Source organism: Anomaloglossus baeobatrachus, chromosome 4 (genome assembly GCF_048569485.1).
Source record: "Anomaloglossus baeobatrachus isolate aAnoBae1 chromosome 4, aAnoBae1.hap1, whole genome shotgun sequence".
Lineage (NCBI taxonomy): Eukaryota > Metazoa > Chordata > Amphibia > Anura > Aromobatidae > Anomaloglossus > Anomaloglossus baeobatrachus.
Window position 1 is genome coordinate 336,224,610 of NC_134356.1, and position 21,537 is coordinate 336,246,146.

Here is a 21,537-nt window from a genome sequence, read left to right on the forward strand (position 1 = left end):
GAAGTGTGTACTGAGCATGTTAAGCAAATAACACCGCCATCTAATCCAGGATCCAGCACCTACGTCATTCGGAGGTGTAGTAATCACATGATAACAGCCCACATTATGTTTGGCCAACATCAGCATGATCATGTACAATGATCACGCTGTGACTTCAGATATGTAGCAGAGCTGGAATCGTTGTGGGACCTCATGTGGATTTCGTTGGACCTGTAGAGGTATTTTGGGGGTTAATAAATTTGTGAAAGAGGGTGTTTTTTGTATTAATTTCACATACAGGATTTTTTCAGTGTTTGTGTTGATTTACTTTCACTTACATATTAGTAATGTGGAGGTCTCATAGACCCTCACTAATCTAGGGCTTAGTGGCAGCTGTGGGCTGTTATTAACCCTTTATATTACCCCGATTGCCACTGTACCAGGGCAATCAGGAAGAGCCGGGTAAAGTTCTGGGACTGTCATATCTAATATATGTGACAATTATTCCAGGCAGCTGCAGAATGCTATTTTAAGTATTCCACAATACTGACCCACAGACAGCACTTGTGACCGGAGGGTGGCACGTCTGACTACAACCAATCACAGACACCAGGATAGCCAGTGGGAGGGGAAAGCAGTGCATATAGATGATGAATAATGAGCAGCTCAGGAAGTGAAGGAATGGCTGCGGGAACAGTGTGCAGCCACGTCGGAGCCTCGGTAAGTTGAAGCGCTTGCTTCATTCTTATTTTCTTTATTTTTCCTTTTTTTTTTTATTTCCCAGATTGCCGGATCCGGATTAAGAGCCGGAATCCCGGAACTGGATCTAGCACTGGGGTACCTTTGAAACTGGGGGGTACCTTTGAAACCTTTAACAGTCTGGGTCTGCTCATCACTATCCATAATACATGATTTCATTTAAAGAGCAAACTTTTCCCACCTAATCCTGATTTTCAATCAACTAGATCAACATTCATAACATATATCTTAGGCGGGCTTTGCACACTACGACATCGCAGGTGCGATGTCGGTGGGGTCAAATTGAAAATGACGCACATCCGGCATCGCATACGACATCGTAGTGTGTAAAGCCTAGATGATACGATTAACGAGCGCAAAAGCGTCGTAATCGTATCATCGGTGCAGCGTCGGCGTAATCCATAATTACGCTGACGCGACGGTCCGATGTTGTTCCTCGCTCCTGTGGCAGCACACATCGCTGTGTGTGAAGTCGCAGGAGCGAGGAACATCTCCTACCGGCGTCACCGCGGCTTCCGTAGAATATGCGGAAGGAAGGAGGTGGGCGGGATGTTTACATCCCACTCATCTCCGCCCCTCCGCTCTGATTGGCCGCCTGCCATGTGACGTCGCAGTGACGCCGCACGACCCGCCCCCTTAACAAGGAGGCGGGTCGCCGGCCAGAACGACGGTCGCAGGGCAGGTGAGTGCATGTGAAGCTGGCGTAGCAATAACTTTCGCTACGCCAGCTATCACAATATATCGTACCTGCGACGGGGGCGGGGACAATCGCGTGCGACATCGCAGCATCGGCTTGCGATGTCGCAACGTGAAAAGCCCGCCTTACACATGTTCATAACTTGTCTTGTTATTTTCCTCTTAAAAAGCATTTAAGCCTTTTTTGCAACCATCAAATGTTCCTGCTGTGACCCGCTCTTGAGGTAGAATATTCCACATATTGATATTTCTTATGTTAAAGAAGCATTGTCTCCTCTGGAGCTTGAACTACTCTATTTCCAGACAGAATGACATTTTTGTGTTTTGAGGGGTATATTTTATTAAACAGTTTTTGACCATACTTTTTGTATAGCCCATTAACAGTATGAACTTGTAGAAGTTAATCATATCTCCCTTATTCATTTCTTCTCAAAACTAAATAATTGTAATTATTTTAAATCTTTCCTCATAACTAAAATCCTCAATATCCTTTATCAGTTTAGTGGCTCTTCTTTGTTGTCTAGCTAAATCCTGATACACTGTATAAGGCTATGTTTTCTGCAACGGATTTGGCTCCATATGTAGTACAAGTAGCTATTGCCACAAAATTGGTTGTACATTTTTCTCTCAAGCATTCTCAACATTACATAAGACGCAATCCACCATGAAAATTGGCACAATAATCAACTTGTTGCGATTTATAAATATAGCTCATGCTTTGATTTTTGAGTGGGGTTTTACAGTTAATGTAGAGAAGACTTTGACAATTTTTATACTGTAAATTACTTTACATTTTGAGCATATAAACATGGCTTTAAACTGCTGCAAGCTGAAGATTTCCATCAATTTTTTGGTGTTAGGTTGGGATGATGGAAAAATTTAATATTAAGTACAAAGTGATTCAGTGGAGACTATTAATTCATCCAAAAAAGTCTGAAAACTATGCTATTGTACAATAGCAGTAAGTATGCTTCAGTGCCTGTAGGGCATTCTGTGTACTTGAAGGAATGCTATGAGAATTTTGACTTTATTCTCAAGAAACGTAGCTACGAGGATCAAGAGTGGTCAATATGTGCTAATCTGAAAGTTCTCTCTTAGCTCCATGGGCATCAAGGAGGATATAATATCAACCAATGGTTTTTATGTGAATGGGACAGCAGGGATAGGACTCATCACTGGAGTCAAAAACGTTGGCCACCGAGAACATCTTTGCATCCTGGAATCAAGAGCATAGTTGTGCAAAGCTTAGTTGATCCCACTAAAGTTATTCTGCTACCACTCCACATTAAGCTTGGACTGATGATGAAGCAGTTTGTGAAAGCTCTACCAAAAGAATTAGAGACTTTTAAGTATCTGTGCACCAAGTTTCAGTGTCTATCTGAAGAAAAACTGAAGGAAGGCATTTTTGTGTGTCCTGATATTCAAAAACTCATGAAGGATGACTATTCAAATCAAAAATGAAACCTGTTGACAAAAAGGGCTTGAGATTCATTGAAAGAAGTTGTGAAGAAATTTCTAGGGTGACAACAAAGAACCAAAATTTAAGTCCATCGTAGAGAACATGATAAAACATTTCAAAGCCTTGGGTTGTCTGATTAATTTAAAGGGACTTTTTTACATTACCATTGGAATACTTTCCTGAAAACCTTTTGTCATCCAAGAGTAAGGAGAAAGATTTCATCAGGCTATCAAGGAGATATAATGACAACACCAATGTACTGTAGATGGAATATGAACATGATGGGGGACGACTGCTGGATGTTTCACAGAGAAGATCCGCAGGCCTTCTATAAGAGAAAAGGTATCAAGAGAAGCTGTGAGTGAAAAAAGGAAAAGGTGCAAGAAATAATTTCAAATAAAGTTGCAGAATCAACTGTTCAATAATTAAATGTAATACTATTTTAATTATATAATATTGTGTAGATAAAGACTTTTCTTGTTCATTTCACTTGTACGTACTTTCACACATGTTTTGTGCAAAATTCATAAGTGATTGTTAAAAATAGAAGTGGTTTTTTTTAACCAAGGTATAGAAACATCATTGGATTTGAAACATTTTCATGAACCCAAATTTTGCATACCTGTGTAATAATATCACAATTGGATGTAATTAAAAAAAATGTTCCTGTGCTGAGATAATCTTATATACGTGCCCCTGCTATATACAGTAGGATGGCCATGTCTGACCATACAGCAAGTCTGATCATACCAGAGCTCCTGTGCAGGCGAGGAACAAAAGAGTATAAAGACAGGAGAGCACGGGATCATCGATGATTCTTTTTGAGGTAAAACATTTCATGCTATTTTTTTTAAAAAGTGTTTTACCTCAAAAAGAGAATTACTTGAAAATCCATGTTGTAATGTTTGTATACTTGTTTACTTCCTCCCAAGCCAAGGAGCTGTGGTATGATCAGACCATGTCCCTGTATGGTCAGACACAGCCATTACACAGTACATAGCAGGGACACATTTATAAGATTATCTCAACAAAAGTATAGGATATTTTTTTAAACACATCCAATTGTGGAAATTATTATTATTCCAAGATCCATTGATTTAAATGAATTTTGTTTGTAGGATAATCCCTTTTAGGCACCTGGCTTCATGAGTGTCTTCATTCATTTATATGTTATGCAGATACATGCCCATTAGTTCATGCCAATTTTAGTTTTCTGAATGTAAACATCATTAGAATGATGGATACCCCTCAAAGCACATATCTATTTTTATTTGTAACAGACATCATCAATCCTATTTAAGGCACATAATTTACCGTGGCATAATCATTCCTGTCATAAATATCACTCTCCACCAAAATTAAATTCATTATGCAGTAAATTCTTTAAAGAGGTTATCAAAGCAACCAATTTTTAAAGGGAACCTGTCACCTGATTGATTCTGTCCAAACCCACAGACATCATGAGTCAGAGCCTGGCTGAACGATGGCAGCCAAGTATAATTCTCTCTGAAATACTTTTGCGTTCAAAGAAAATATACTTTAAAAACCACAGCCTGAGATGGGACTAGTCCAGCTTTGCCGCCTATCAGCTCCGCCCAGCACTGCTAGAGGTAACTAACTGGTCTATTCCATAGCAAGAGACTTGTCAAGAAATCAAGCTGTGTAGGGAAAAGCCACACTGGAGTCATCTCCAGCAATAATACTTTATCATATATTTTCTCTAAAACGTCAGGGCCTTTCAGAGAAAAATATATCAGTCTACAATTATGCAGCCGATATCTGATTCATTTTGCCCGCGGTTTGAGTAGCATGAATATGGTGACAGGTTTCCTTTAAAAATAAGCTAATTAGTGATCAGATAATTGTTATGGCCCTAACTTGTTTTACCCTGTTATCATCAGGGTAAAAATATAGCATGGTAAATGTAGTATTGTAGCCATTCACATGAATTCTGAACACAGTGCACCCAAACAATATATGGGAAAGCCGAGGCTTACAATGTAGCTCTATGGGAGTTTTTAATGGGAGCCCCTTTTACCCCAACAGGTTGTTAGAATAACATTTCAAATAAGATAAGATTTCGACAACCCCTATAAATTAACCACAATGTGAATAGTTCTGTGTTTTCTCAATGATTTTCCTAAACCTAAACTGTCTCCTGATTTGATTTAAAGAGTTGTTCCCATCTTTACAAATTTATTATTGTACGCAGGTGCAAATAAGACAGTTATCTGATGAAAATAGCCTCATCCTGAAGACCGCTAAACTACATGGTTATGAAGTAGTAGATACATTCAGTATTACTATGGGACGTTACAATGAATTTCTTCAAGGAAAATGTGGCTGTCACTTTCATGAGGTACTTATTCTTTTCATATCCCCCTGAAAATGTTATTTTTTATTGTTTAGAAGTTATTTAATAGATTCAATTTTAATGGTAAAATATAAAGATACATCCATCAGAATGTCATTCTGATAGATCAGAGGATGGAATGAGGGCAGTAGTGCATTTCTATAATTTCAATTAATTTGTGTGTAGATGGCTCACCCAAGCACCTCTAAAAATAGAGAACTGAATCTCCTCGTTCCCAAGATCAGTGGAGGCCCAGCTACAAGTGTTTTATTATTCGAATGTCTCATGATGACATGGCAGACTGATAGAAGATAAAAAAAATTGAGAATTATCTTTTTTTTTTTTATTATTATTATTATTATTATTATTATTAGTACTTAATAAATGAGTGAATTATAATATACAAAAAGTAAATGGCACAAATAAGAAAATTGGATCTCTATTACTGTGTGCTCATGTGATATTAATGCACATTTGTCTTAAAAGTATTTTCCCACTTTAGACATTTAGGGTCATCTCACTATGAGTAAAATAAAGTACACTTGTCCCTGAATTGCAATTATAGGTAGCTGCATATAAGTAGAGACTAAATGAAGAATTCATTTGACCCTCTTCCTTTAAGTCTATGCGAATTACGGGGACAAGAAAGGTTCTGAGACCTCTACTGATTAGTGGTATATGGTATTATTTAAAAAAATAATTAAAAAACGCTTGGGCTCCTGCCGTATTTTGATCACCAGTCAGATAAAACTAGGCAGCTGGTAGCTGGGATTCTCAGCATGGTAAGGCCCAAGCATTCTAAAAACCGCACCCCACAGCTGCTCCTGGAAATGGCACATTGTTTCTTAGCGCCATTTCCAGGTGCTTTACCCAGCTTGTCCAGCGGCCTTAATGGCAGTGGCATGCTGGGTAATAAAGGGGTTAAACTCAGCTGGTACTAAGCCCAAAACAACACAGAGAATTTTTTTTTATTAGAAGTAAAACAAAAAAAAATTTAGAGACTCCATCTTTATTATAAAAAAAAATTCTTAGTCCGATGTAGTCCACTGGTAGAGCATTGTCAGCTCTGCTTCATCACTCTATACAAGATCCAATAGGAGAAGAAATCTGGTCTAAGCCAGGCTAATACTCAATTTGATATAAATATAATTATTTTATTGTTCATACAGGTCGACGCATTTCAGACAAATCCACCTCCTTCATCAGGACATCAAAGGAACAATATTGTTCCTTTGAAGTCCTGAATCCTGATGAAGGACATGGATGTCTCTGAAATGTGTCAACCTGTACGAACAATAAAGGAATTATATTTATATCAAATTGAGTATTAGCACGGCTTATACCTGATTTCTTTACCTATTGGATCTTATATCTTACACCTCCAGCCTGCATCTGATAAAATTATTACATGTGCTTCATAGGGGTTGTGACTTTGCACAACCCTAGAAGGTGAGTGTACCTCATTCCTTGTCTTCATATTGTCCTTACTGGCTAAAACCCTATTACGTTCTTCTTTTCCACAGTATCAATACCTGGATCATCATTCTGTACATACAGCATCTATACAGAGGGAGAAGCAGAGTGAGCATTGTCAGCTCTGCTTCATCACTCTGCACAGACAAGCGTCTATATAGAGTGAGAAGCAGAGAGAGCATTGTCAGCTCTGCTTCATCACTCTGCACAAACAAGCATCTATACAGAGGGTGAAGCAGGCTGACACTGAGGCTGGAGTTCCACTTGCGTATGACTCGTGCAGTCTCATATCAGCATCACCCGGCACGGACTGACACTCTCCAGACACAAGTGCCTCAGCTGCATGGAAATACATGAAGCCAACCACTCATGTCAGGAGAGTGCGCGGTCGTACCGGGTGATGTCGATGCGACATTCGCACAGTGACAGTCAAAGTTCACTTAACTGGACCTTCGATGACGTCATAGCCATGTGACCAGTCGATAACCCAATGTGTGTACAACATTCACACCAGACTTGTCACATGGCTATGATGTCATGGAAGGTCCTTTAGTCCGTGGTGCTTACTGGGGGGCACAACAATGATCGGATGCGGAAGCAGAAGCTGCCGGGAGACAGAGTCTGCAAGATGCGTCGCAGGACCTGTGAGTTTGATCATAATGTTTTTTTAATAATGTGCTTTTTTATACAGCCCCTGGACCCGAACTGGACCCGATCTGTAAGGGCTCATGTGCACGTTGCGTAATTACATGTATTTACGCTGTGTATTGCACTGCAGCGTAAATGCATGCGTCCGCATTCCCTGCACAATCTATGTAGATTGTGCATGATACGTGCGCACGTTGCTTTTTTGAATGCAGCGATTTGGGTGCTAAAATTTTTACCCAAATTCGTGCATTCATAAAGGCAGCATATCAATTATTCTGTGCGCTTTGGATGCAGCTCCCACTCTGTCTATGGTGGGGGCAGCAGCCATAGCGCATGAAATCGTCTTTTTTTCTACAAAAAGCCTGCATCCATTATGCAGTGTTTCTGCAGCGATTTGAAGCGCACATATCATGTCAAATCGCTGCAGAATATTCAGCAGTTACGTGCACATGAGCCCTAACATGAGCTTCCCAGGAAAACTCATGTTCGGTATCGTGTGCACGTACACCATGTGTTCGGTATATATATATACCCTCGTTCACCACTTTAATAAGCCCGAAAAAGCCTTCCATGTCCGGTGTAATCCAGGATGGTCCAGCGTCGCTTCCAGCTCTGCTGCATGAAGGTGACCGGAGCAGCAGAAGACACCGCCGCTCCTGTCAGCTCCACGCAGCTAATGAAGGGAATAGCGCGATCAGCTGAGCTGTCACTGAGGTTACCCGCTGTCACTGGATACAGCGGTGGCCGCGGGTAACCTCAGTGACAGCTCAGCTGATCGCGCGGCTGTCTTCAGTTGCTGCGTGGAGCTGGCAGGAGCGGCGGTGTTCTTCTGCAGCTCCGGTCACCTTCATGCAGCAGAGCTGGAAGCAACGCTGGACCATCCTGGATTACGCCAGACATGGAGGGCTTTTTCGGGCTTATTAAAGTGGTGAACGAGGGTATATGTTTGTGTTTTTTATTTCTAATAAAGGATTTTTTCGGGTGTGTGTGTTTATTTACTGTCACTTACAGATTAATCATGGAAGGTATCTCGGGGAGATGCCTGACATGATTAATCTAGGAGTTATTGGCAGCTATGGGCTGCCAATAACTCCTTATTACCCCGATTGCCAACGCACCAGGGCAAATCGGGAAGAGCCGGGTACAGTCCCAGAACTGTCGCATCTAATGTATGTGGCAATTCTGGGCGGCTGCTGGCTGATATTGTTAGGCTGGGGGGCTCCCCATAACGTGGAGCTCCCCATCCTGAGAATACCAGCCTTCAGCCATATGGCTTTATCTGGCTGGTTTTAAAATTGGGGAGACCGCACGCTGGTGTTTTTAATTATTTAATTATTTATTTCACTGCACAGTATAGACACGCCCACCGGCTGCTGTGATTGGGTGCAGTGAGACACCTGTCACTCAGCGTGGGGGCGTGTCTCACTTCAACCAATCATAGGCGCCGGTGGACTGGGGAAAGCAGGGAATACGAGATTGTTTAATGAGCGGCCGGCTTTTTCAAAATAGTAAAAGCCGACGCAGCAGTGTGAATGCTGTGCAGCGCCGCGCCGGTGATCGGGGATCGGTGAGTATATGAGAGAGGGCTGCTCAATTCAGTTACTCAGGAGTTTAGCGGTTACCGGTGAGTCCTTCACGGGTGACCGCTAATAAGGATGCGACACAGACAGAGCCGCAGCATGACAATGAAGTCCAATGAAGTCGGGTGAAGTAAACCCGAGTTCATTCTGATCGTGCAGCTCTGTCTGTGTCTGCTGTCATCTGTCATTCAGCTCTGCTACATGGCTGTCTGTGTCTGCTGTTAGCGGCCATCTAGCAGAGCTGAATGGCAGATGACATAGTAAAAACGCATCCCTACACATTACACACGCTTGGCAAGTCAATAAATAAAAAAAAAAAAAAAAAGGGTGCCCAATGCATACGTCACAGAACACATGATCTAAAGGATCGCACACAAAATTGATCAATTTAACATAGACTACTAACGCACGTGTGACAGCAAATGAACGACCTACATGCGATCTCATTAAATCGCATATGCGACCTGGGCGTGTCACATCGCATACGAGATCGCACACCTAATTGTAAGGTGTAAAGCTGGATTTACCAGGGGCATTCTCAGGTGGGCAGTGACAGTTTTGAAACATAAATGCAAGACTACAGAAGAGCTTGTCTGACAGTGAATGAAACAACAGTATTACTTTTAAGAAGCAAAGATGTGTCATACTGGAGACTGGTTGCAGTTGTTCTCTGCTCCCCGTTTGTCTATTTCTAAAAAAAAAAAAATTTAACCCTTGGATAACCCCTTTAAACCATGTGAAATGAGCTGTGCTAATCAGGTGCAGTTATAGCAGAATTAAATTAATAGCTTCTCTTTCCAGGATGTCTAGAGCAAACGTCTGTACAATAAATTGGCGTTTAAGACGTGATAATTTTAAACAGCCGTTATCTATAATTTTGGATTTAGTCTCAAGGGATAATTTAAATTTTATCTCAAGATGATAATGATGATGTTTATGGCCAGATAATTAAATGAATAAATAAGCCACAGCGCTGGTTATGGGTTCCAACAATCTGCACAACTGTCTTTAATTATTGTCATGTTCAAAATAGGAATTTTGAATCTTAAAAATAGTTGAGGTTAGTCTAAACCTTGTCATAACAGGTGACAAATGAGCTAATGAAAAAAATCGCAAGATCGCTCCATGACGTTGCCCTGGACCTACTAATCAAATGTGGTGCTATTGATGCCGTCAGTTTAAGAAGGTTCACAATGTGATTTGGTTCAGTGGCCATGGACTTCTGACACGGCCTCGAATCTTTTTACTTAACTCTACTTACAATGAGTTGTTGTTAAGGCCGCTTTACATGCTATGACATCGCTAAAGCGATGTCGTTGGGGTCATGGAGTTTGTGACGCACATCCGGCCGCGTTAGCGATGTCGTTGCGTCTGACACCTATGAGCGATTTTGAATTGTCGCAAAAACGTGCAAAATTGCTAATCGGTGACATGGGGGTCCATTCTCAATTATCGTTGCTGCGGCAGGTATGATGTTGTTCGTCGTTCCTGTGGCAGCACGCATCGTTATGTGTGACACCACAGGAACGAGGAACCTCACCTTACCTGCGGCCGTCGGCAATGAGGAAAGAAGAAGGTGGGCGGGATGTTACGTCCCGCTCCTCTCCGCTCCTCCGCTTCTATTGGGTGGCCACTTAGTGATGTCACTGTGACGCCGAACGAACCGCTCCCTTAGAAAGGAGGCGGTTCGCCGGTCACAGCGATGTCGCTAGGCAGGTAAGTAGTGTGACGGGTCCGCGTGATTTTGTGCTCCACGGGCAGCAATTTGCCCGTGATGCACAAACGTTGGGGGCGGGTACGCACGCTAGCAATCTCGCTAGCAAGATCGCAGCGTATAAAGCGGCCTTTAGGCTATAGGCACACAGTGGATTTTTCAGACTCATTACATCATAAATCTACCTGCAAAAGCACCATAAAAGTGATGTTTAAAATGAACAGAATGCACAGCAATGAAAATACGACAATGCTGTGCACATGTTCTGTCTTATGTCATATCTTTTAACTGCTTCAGGGTTTGGAAACCGTGAATCGGTTAAAAGAAGAGACAAGCTAATTTTTTAGGTGGCTTCTTCCACTCAGAGATCACCCACTCTCTATACTTGACTGCATAGAATAAAAGATGCCAGCAGTGGAGCTGCCACAATAGCAACAGCAATACCACAGGAGATGGTGCTTCATTTTTCTGAATAAGCTTCACCAGCATCTAAAAGGCACCATGTGCAGATAGCCTTAAAGCACTAGTCCAGCATTTTTTTTTTCAGCCCTGAAATGGTCCTTTAAACGTAAGTCTCCTGTCTTATACTTACCGTCTGGCGACTTCACCTTTTTTCGGTGCCACTTTGGTCACTTGGCATGTTTTTGTATAACTTTTGACTGTCTGGAAGTCAGATGTTACGTCACAATCGCTGAATGCATCTGACGCGTTACTCATTACGCGTTAGGGGTTACTCATCACCGGGCCAATGTAGGGTTTGTGATGTCACAGCGGCCTAGCCCAGTTTCGTGACCCTGGCGGTGTCAATAAAGATGGGAATGGGCTTGATGGGAGTAATTATTCGTGACGCCACCTGTGGTGTTCAGCCAATTATTAGCCGCCACTGCAGGAAATATGTCTTCTGGGGTGAATGGTGATGCAGCCCGTTTGTTACAGCTCTACACAGGTAAACCTAGGCCCCAGGAAGGATGGGGAGAGTGGTAGTCGCCTATGGCGCAGGGGGGCGCGATGATGGGAGCGCCGGCAATGAAGGGACGACACAGAGGGTGCGGTTCAAGTACTTTAGTCACTGAAGTCACACCGCCTTTGGAGTGCCATGTTCTGCTGTGATGGGCTCCAGCTGATCCCGGATAGTTCAGAGGTCAAGGCCGGTATTTCCTTCTGTGTGTCCTTTCCAGTGGTCTTCCCTAAACCCCAGCTCCTGGGTCATAGAATGGGTCACGGGTGCCTGCTGCACTCCCCGCGAACCCTGGGATCCTCCTTCTTTTTAAGTACCTAGCTCGAGCCTCCAGCTCCTGACCATGGGCCCCTTTCTGTGTAGTGTCTTCCGACGTCTCTTCCTAAGTCTGACCTGGCACTTGCTGCGCCTGGAGCTAACTGAATGCTGTGTGAGATGGCTTCTCACTTCTCCTGCAGGTGCCTCGCCTCCTGGGTTGCTGAACTGGTGGGCGTGATGTCCCATACCTCGTGATGGCCACCCCTGGCACCTACCCTGGCCTAGTCCCAGTGACAGAGCTCCCGAATTGTTTGTTGGATGTGTTGTGGTGGTTTACCGGCATTGACCTCATCCGTATCTGAGATGAATATGGCACCCTGGGTGAGCTGCAGTACCCTGTAGTGCCTGAAGCTGCAGGGGCACCACACATCTCTATGAGGACCAGAATAAGGCCCGAAAAAGACTCTCACACAGCTGTATTGAGTTGTGATCTCTGGTGCACTTCATGAAACACTGGAGCTGCCGACAGGTCACAAATTGGGAGAGACCGACCGGAGCGGTACAGTAAAAGAAGAAAATGGTGGCACGTGAGTATAAATCAGGGGTCAGGGGACTTAGATTTAAAGCACCACTCCATTGATGAAATAAAAGAAAACACTGGAGTGGTGCTTTGAGATAGATTTTTTTATGCATATATATACACTATATAATGCATATATATACACTATATATATGTAGTTGAAACCAGAAGTTTACATAAAACATCTAAAAATACACATATGCATGTTTTTCTCACTATCTGACATGAAACCAGAATAAACCTTTCCTGTTTTAGGTCAGTTAGGATTACCGGAATTATTTATATTTGTCAAATGCCAGAATAATGAGAGAGAATATTTCAAGGCATTTTTATTACTTTCTGCAATGTCAAAAGTTTCCATGCACTAAGAGTACTATGCCTTTAAACAATAACAATATGGAACAACCCATATGATGATGCCATGTTTTTGGAAGCTTCTGATAGGTTTATTTGCAACATCTGAGTTAATTAGAGATACAGCTGTGGATGTATTTTAATGCACACCGGAAACACTCTGCTTCATTGTGTAACATCATGGGAAAGTCAAAAGAAATCAGCCAAGATTTCATAAAGAGAATTGTGGACTTGTACAACTCTGGTTCATCCTTGGGTGCAACTTGCAGATACCTGAAGGTGCCTCGTTCATCTGTAAAAACAATTATACACAAGTACAAAAAAGATGGGAATATCCAGCAATCATACCACTCAAGAAGGAGGTTCTGTGTACTAGAGATGAACGTGCTTTGGTCATACATGTGCATAACAATCCAAGATCAAGAGCAAAAGACCCTGTGAAAATGCTGGCAGAAGCTGGTAAAATTGTGTCATTATCCACAGTGAAATGAGTACTGTATCAATATGGGCTGAAAGCATTACTCCTAAAGAAACAAAGAAGCCAAATTCATGTTTGCAAATGAACACAGGAGCTTTAATTTTTGGAGACATGCCTTGTGGTTTGATGAAACTAAAATTGAACTGTTTGGTCATAAAGACCATCATTACGTTTGCACGAAAAATGGAGAAGCTTTGAAGTCTAAGAACACCATCCGAACTGTGCAATATGGGGGTGGCAGCATCATGTTTTGTGGTTGTTTTGCTGCAGGCGGGTCTGGTGCACTTCACAATATAGATGGCATCATGAGGAAACAAGATTATGTGGCAATACTGAAGCAACATCTCAAGACATCAGCCATTAACTTAAAGCTTGTGCGGAAATAGGTCTTCCAAATGGACAATGACCTGAAGCATAGTGCCATGCTGGTAACAAAGTGGCCATCACAAAACCGTGATCTCAATCCTTTTGAAAATTTATGGGCAAAGCTGAACAGGCAGGTGCGAGCAAGGCGACCTACAAACATGGCTGGCACACTAGTTCTGTCAGGAGGAATGGGCCCAAATTCCTACCAACTATTGTGAGAAGCTTGTGGAAATATATCCAAAATGTCTGACCCAAGTCACACAGTTTAAGGACAATGGTACCAAATACTAATGAAATATATGTAAACTTTTGACTTTGTATAAAGTAAAAAAAATGCCTTAAAACATTCTCTCTCTCTCTCTCTCTCTCTCTCTCTCTCTCCCTCTCTCTCTCATTATTCTGGCATTTGGCAAATCTAAATAATTTTGCTAATCCTAATTGACCTAAAACAGGAAAGATTTATTCTGATTTCATGTCAGATAGTGTGAAAAACATGCATATGTGAATTTTTAGCTAGTGTATATAAACGTTTGGTTTTCTACTGTAGTTTGTCAGTAAAGTTTTCAGATTGGTATATTCATAAGAGAAAAGGGTAAAACAATAGCATTTAAGTATTTTTGCACATATTAAATTACAGCTATTAGAAACTGCTTTATGTTAGGATAATGGTTAGGTTGATATTTGCTGCAGCCAGTGGCATAGCGTTAATAGTGGAAGACCACGAGGTCACTATGGAGCACGTAAGTGCCTATGTGAGAACCATTATAATACTTGGAGGAGTATGTGGGTGCCATTATACTGTTTGTAGGGCTATGTGATGGACACTATAATGTTTTCAGGACTACATGGGGCTATTATACTGTTTAGAGGTCTATCTGGGGACCGTTATACTGTTTTGCGGGCTATGTAGGGGCTATTATACTGTTTGTAGGGCTATGTGTAGGCCATTATACTGTTTGGAGGGCTATGTGAGAGCCTTTATAATGTTTTCAGGGCTATGTGGGATTCATTATACTGTTTGTTTGCATAGTTATATGGGGGGCAATATACTGTTTGTAGGGCTATATGGGGGACCAATATACTGTTTTCATGTCTATGTCAAGGGCCCTTATGCTGTTTACAGGTTTATGTGAGGAGCAATTTGAAGGGCTATGTGGTAGGTCTTTATACTGTTTGGAGAGCTAATTGGTAAGTCATTATAGCCTTTGGAGGGCAAGTGGGGGCCATTATAGTGTATGTGGGCAATTTTAGTGTAGAGATGTCTGTGGGGTCTGTCACACTATTAGGAGGATTGTGTTGGGGCCATCATCCTGTGCGGAGGGTTGTGTTGAGGACATCGTACTGTGTGGAAGATTGTGGGGGTCATTACACTGTACTAGATGGTGGCCCGATTCTAACGCATCGGGTATTCTAGAATTTATTGTGTAGGTAATGTATGATTTTTGTTTTATATATATATATATATATATATATATTGTTGTGTGTAGTTGCCAAGTGTTTGTGTAGGGCACTGTAAATGTTCTGGGTGTTGTCTGGGTGTGGAGGTGTGTGAGAGCGGTGTTGTTTGTGTGTTGCGTTGTGTGTGTTGCATTGTTTGTGGAGTGCTGTGTGTCTGCAGCATTGTGTGTGTGTGGTGCTGTGTGTGTTGCGCGGTTTGTTTGTGTGTGTGTGTGTGGTGCGTGTGTGTGTTTTGGGGGAGGTATGTTTTGTGCAGTGTGCGTGTGTTGCGCGGTGTGTACGTATATTTGTGTGTGCCGCGGTGTTTGTGTGTTGGGTGTTGTGTGTGTGCGGCGTTGTCTGTGTGTGTGGGTGTCTGTGTAGGGCGGTGTTTGTGGTTCCCAGTGTGTGTGTGGTGTGTTGTGCGATGCATGTGTGGTGGTGTGTGTGTGTGTGTTTTCGGGGGAGGTGTGCACCCCCATCGAGCTCCATCCCCCATGCTGCGCACCCCCCATCGTGCTCCATCCCCCATGCTGCGCACCCCCCATTGTGCTCCATCCCCCATGCTGCGCCCCCCCATTGCGCTCCATCGCCCATGCTGCGCACCCCCATTGTGCTCTATCCTGCGCACCCCCATCATGCTCCATCCCCCATGCTGCACACCCCTATCGTGCTTCATCCCCCCATGCTGCGCACCCCCATTGTGCTCCATCCTGCACACCCCCATAATGCTCTATCCCCCATGCTGCACACCCCTATCATGCTTCATCCCCCCATGCTGCGCACCCCCATCATGCTTCATTCTATCATACTGCGCACCCCACATCGTGCTTCATCCCCCTATGCTGCGCACCCCCCATCGTGCTTCATCCCCCCATGCTGCACTCCCCCCATCGTGCTCCAGCCCCCATGCTACGCACCCCTCAGAGAGTAGTATAATAGGAGGACTATAATAGGAGGAGTATAATAGAAGGAGAAGTCCTGGGGAGAGAGGAGTATAGTAGGAGGAATAGTCCTGAGGGGAGAGGAGTATAATAGGAGGAGTAGTCCTGGGGGGAGAGGAGTATAATAGGAGGAGTAGTCCTGGGGGGTGAGGAGTATAATAGGGGGAGTTGTTCTGGGGGGAGAGGAGTATAATAAGAGTAGTTCTGGGGGAGAGGAGTATAATAGGAGAAGTAATCCTGGGAAGAGAGGAGTAGAATAGGAGTAGTCCTGGGGAGAGAGGAGTATAATAAGAGGAGTAGTTCTGGGGGTAGAGGAGTATAATAGGAGGAGTAATCCTGGGGAGAGAGGAGTATAATAGGAGGAGTAGTCCTGGGGGGAGAAGAGTATAATAGGAGTAGTAGTTCTGGGGGGAGAGGAGTATAATAGGTGGAGTAGTCCTGGGAGGAAGGTGTATAGGTGCCCAATGTGTGCGGGGGCGGGGCCGAGCAGCCAAGGTGTGGGGGGGCAGGGCCGAGCCGAGCAGCCAATGCGTGCAGGGGGCGGGGCCAAGCCGAGCGGCCGATGCGACGGTTGTCACTGTAATAAAGTCATTTGACAGACAGAATAGGGCAATTATATATATATAGATAGTGGGCCATGATCCTGTTTGCAGAGTCATTATACTGCATGGAGTGCTATGCATGGGGCAACATATTGTGCGGAGATCTGTGTTCAGGCCTCTGTGAAGGCATAATTCCGTAAAAGGATCCATCATACTTTGCAGGGGTTGAGAGTAGGTAAAGTAGGATCATCATACTGTATGTGTGGAGGGTACTGCGAAGTAATTCACTGTGGAGGTATCATACTGTGTTTGTGGGGAGCACTTTTCTCTTACGTTGTAAGGGCTGAAAAGGTATTGCATATTCTCTTCTTTGACCTGGCTAAATATAACCTTTTTTTGCGGCAGGAGGGGGATACAAATAGGACTTACGCTATGGGGCCCCATGTTTTCTATGTATGCCTCTGGCTGCAGCCCTGCTATAGATGAGATTCACAGATTAACAAGTATGCACATACCCTATAGACAGATTACACAGATGCTATGGGTATGGGTTATTCATTATAATGTATTTTTATGTATGTGTGGTATTGGATGATTTGGAAGAAATACAGTAGTGAACCCCTTTTGATTCATTGCAATTACAGGTAACTTCTCCAATTCAACTAAAACATAGGTTTTTTTTAATGATCTGTGCATCTACAGTAATCAAACAACTAATATGACAGAATCAATCTGTTCCATCAGATAGGACATCTATGATATATTCAAATAATTCCTCTGTTCATAGTAATAATAATTGCTGCACTCATAGGAATCGTGTATTACTTGAGAAACGCCATTATTTGTCTGAATATTATTTTCATCATGTTACACCTATAACCTGTGAACCATTAGCCTGTCAGGACAGGTTGGTTGATGTAATGATACAACAGCCATAGGTCAGAGACCATTAGTATAGACAATCGGAAGCTCTCTTCTAACCATGTCTTTCCATAATTCTAACATTTTAAAAAAAAATCTCTACTTGACACTTACTAGTCAATAATCTAACAGGGTCGGAAGGGTTAAATAAAACAACTGTGACTTATCTTTCCATATTTCCATTTAGGTTGTGAAATCTCAACAAGTAAAAGAGAAGAAAATGAAGCTATTAAAGAACTACACCATTGGAGACAAAGTATTTCCCCTAATTTACGACAATCTGTCACAGTTATCACGATATCATGTTCGGGGTCCAGTGAATCAAGTTTATTCCGAAATCCTTCTCAGCCGAATGTGTACGTGACCAAGGAACTATGGAGGAGGTTTTATATTACAGCCTGATATCTTCCTGTAATGCAGGGTACAGACTGAGTAGACTATAAGCTTCTCCAGTAGGGGGATATGGTTTCTTTAAGACACTCACATATATCTATGTAAAGGGGTCCTCCTTCATATAGCTCTCTATGATAAGAGCATGAAGCGCAGTGTCTGACAATCTTACACATTGTCAGTGGTATTATAAAAGGCTCTGATCCACGAAAAGCTGCTTCATCTGTTGGAACACCTATTGGTTATACTTCAGTGATTATGTTAATGAGTGTCGCATGGACTTTGACAGCAATATATGTCTAGCAATTCAAATGCATAATGTCTTCCACAATACAAATATAGGTAACCAGTGGTGTAACTAGAGTTCGTTGGGCCCCAATGCAAAATTTGGACCTGCCCCCCCACCCCCTTCCACATATTGGTCAGATGTATGGGGCCCTGTAGCATTCTAAATCCTATAAAGACATTTGAGTTGCCCCCCATTATGTAGTAATGTCCTTATCCTATTCTAATGTACCCCATCCTGGGCTCCTAACTTGTAAATATGTTCCTTATCCTGGTATATATGTTCCCCATCCTGGTATATATGTGCCTATCCTGGTATATATGTCCCCATTATGGTAAATATGTCCCCCATCTTGGTATATGTCATCATTCTGGTAAATATGTCCCCCATCTTGGTATATATGGTGCCCATCCTGGTATATATGTCTCGATTCTGGTAAATATGTCCCCCATCCTGGTATATATGGTGCCCATCCTGGTATATATGTCCCCCAAGGCCTTTAAACATTTTTCTGTTGGATACACAAAAGCTTTTGTCTCAAAAAAGCACCAAAAACTGCAAGTGTCATTTCAGCTTCATGGAACAATCCTTAAGCGGGCTTTACACGCTGCGACATCGCTAGCCGATGCTAGCGATGTCGAGCGTGATAGCACCCGCCCCCATCGTACAGCTGATATGTGGTGATCGCTGCCGTAGCGAATATTATCGCTACGGCAGCGTCACAAGCACATACCTGTGCAGCAACGTCGCTGTAACCGGCGAACCGCCTCCTTTCTAAGTTCAGCGTCACAGCGACGTCACAGCAGCGTCACTGAACTGCCGCCCAATAAAAAAGGAGGGGAGGAGATGAGCAGCCGGAACATGCCGCCCACCTCCTTCCTTCCTCTTTTTCCGGTGGACGCAGGTAAGGTGATGTTTGTCGTTCCTGCGGTGTCACATGTAGCGATGTGTGCTGCCGCAGGAATGACAAACCTCATCGTTACTGCAGCAGCAACGATAATTGAGAATAGGGGGGATGTCACCGATGAGCGATTTTGAACGTTTTTGCGACGATTCAAAATCACTTATAGGAGTCCCACACAACGAGATCGCTAACGCAGCCGGATGTGCGTCACAAAATCCGTGACCCCAACGAGATCGCTTTAGCGATCGCGTAGCGTGTAAAGCCACCTTACATCCATGGGTATTTTTAGAATATCATAAGCCATCTGTGACCACTGTGACCACTACAAACATATTGTGGAGGAAATACAAAGTCAACAAGTTAAGGTACAAGAACAATTACAAAATGACCTGAATATAAACAGGTATCTCTCTGTATTTTATATGTAAATAAAATGTGTACCAGAAATGTGTACAGGTATAAACATTAACCTTGAATAATAGTCTCTCTTACTTTACAAGGTGGTATGGAAATGTGTCTAATTGTGTAATTAGACCTAAAATGCTAACATTTTGTGATGAGATGTAAAATGCCCATATAATCTGCAATTACCTTGTATTGTACACTATAAAACAAAGCCACTTTGTCTATTTCATTAGCTAATTGACTTGTAAATAACAGGATGCAGCTGGTGAGAGATTTGTGGTTCGTTTCATGTTTCAGTTCTGTAAATTCTGACAATTTTTGTACAGTATCTGTAAAATTAAATGTACAATTAAGCAATTAAAAGCAAATTAATGAGATCAGAGTTGATTTACTATCAAAAAAGTTCAAAACATAATAATCATGAATAATTCACATATGGCAAACATGGGTGTCCAATCCCATTCCCTGCATGTTAATTAAGGAAAAACAATGAGCAAAAGATGCTGAAAAAATAGGCAATGTTTATTTTTATAAATATTTTTCAAAGTGCAAAGTGCATAAGGTAAGTATTAGAAAATACATTGTACACAAGACATATTAACAAGAGGATGGGAAATGGATGATGGATTTAGGTGTAAACCAGCGTAGCATGACCATATTTTAAGTGTAAATCAGCAAAAATAACTGGGAATATAGGGCTAAACAACCTTAGTCATATATCCATACATTTGAACAATAAATACATGGCCTCACACAAATATGCTATATACCCAGTGGTTAAAAGGAAATTCCTTTGCAAAAAAGTATATAGAAAGAGACCAAAGGCACATCTAGAACAGTGTAAGGCCCCCTTCACACGTCCGTGAAAAACACGCACGTGTGTTACGGGCCGTTTTTCGGGTCCGTGTCCCGTTTTTGTGTCCGTTTTTATGGTCCGTGTGGCACCTGTGTGAATTGCGTATGCTAGCCGTGTTTGTGTGCAGAACGTCCGTGTGTGCGTGTGGAATTAACGTGTATGTGTACGTGTAATGTCCGTGTGTAATGTCCGTGTGTGTGATGCACAATGTCGTTTATAAACGTCGGCTGACAGCAGACAGAGTTGCGCGATGAGAATGAACTCGGGTGAACTTCACCCGACTTCATCCTCATACCGCGGCTCTGTCTGTGCCGAGTACTGATTAGCGGTCACCTGTGAAGGATTCACCGGTGACCGCTAATCCCCCGAGTAACTGAAGTTTCGCCCCCTCTCTCATACTCACCGTTCCTCGATCCCCGGCGCGGCCCTGCACGGCATTCACACTGCTGCGGCGGCTTTTACTATTTTGAAAAAGCCGGCCGCTCATTAAACAATCTCCTATTCCCTGCTTTCCCCGCCCACCGGCGCCTATGATTGGTTGCAGTGAGACACGCCCCCACACTGAGTGACAGGTGTCACACTGCACCCAATCACAGCAGCCGGTGGGCGTCTCTATACTGTGCAGTAAAATAAATAAATAAATAATTAAAAAAAAATGGGGTGCGGTCCCCCCCAATTTTAATGCCAGCCAGATAAAGCCATACGGCTGAAGGCTGGTATTCTCAGGATGGGGAGCTCCACGTTATGCAGCAGCGCTGGATGCGACGCTGGACCATCCTGGAGTACGCCGGACATGGAGGGCTTTTTCGGGGCTGATTAAAGTGGTGAACCAGGGTATATGTGTGTGTTTTTATTTCTAATAAATGATTTTTTCGGGTGTGTGTTTATTTACTGTAATTTACAGATTAATTATGGAGGGTGTCTCATAGACGCCTGACATGATTAATCTAGGACTTATTGGCAGCTATGGGCTGCCAATAACTCCTTATTACCCCGATTTGCCAAAGCACCAGGGTAAATCGGGAAGAGCCGGGTACAGCCCCAGAACTGTCGCATATAATGTATGCGGCAATTCTGGGCGGCTGCTGACTGATATTGTTAGGGTGGGGGGCTCCCCATAACGTGGAGCTCCCCATCCTGAGAATACCAGCCTTCAGCCGTATGGCTTTATCTGGCTGGCATTAAAATTGGGGGGGA

The 21,537-nt window shown here is 42.9% G+C and overlaps 1 protein-coding gene across 1 annotated transcript in view; it reads left to right on the plus strand.

Annotated features, from left to right (window-relative positions):
- Positions 1 to 19,855, plus strand: part of CPED1 (cadherin like and PC-esterase domain containing 1) — a 519,469-nt gene extending 499,614 nt beyond the window's left edge. Inside the window, exons 21-22 of the mRNA XM_075345048.1 lie at positions 5,106 to 5,252; positions 17,687 to 19,855. Of these exons, the coding sequence (XP_075201163.1) occupies positions 5,106 to 5,252; positions 17,687 to 17,863 (324 nt within the window). The 3' untranslated portion in view covers positions 17,864 to 19,855. The remainder of the gene's footprint in view (positions 1 to 5,105; positions 5,253 to 17,686) is intronic.
- The last annotated feature ends 1,682 nt before the right edge of the window (positions 19,856 to 21,537 follow it).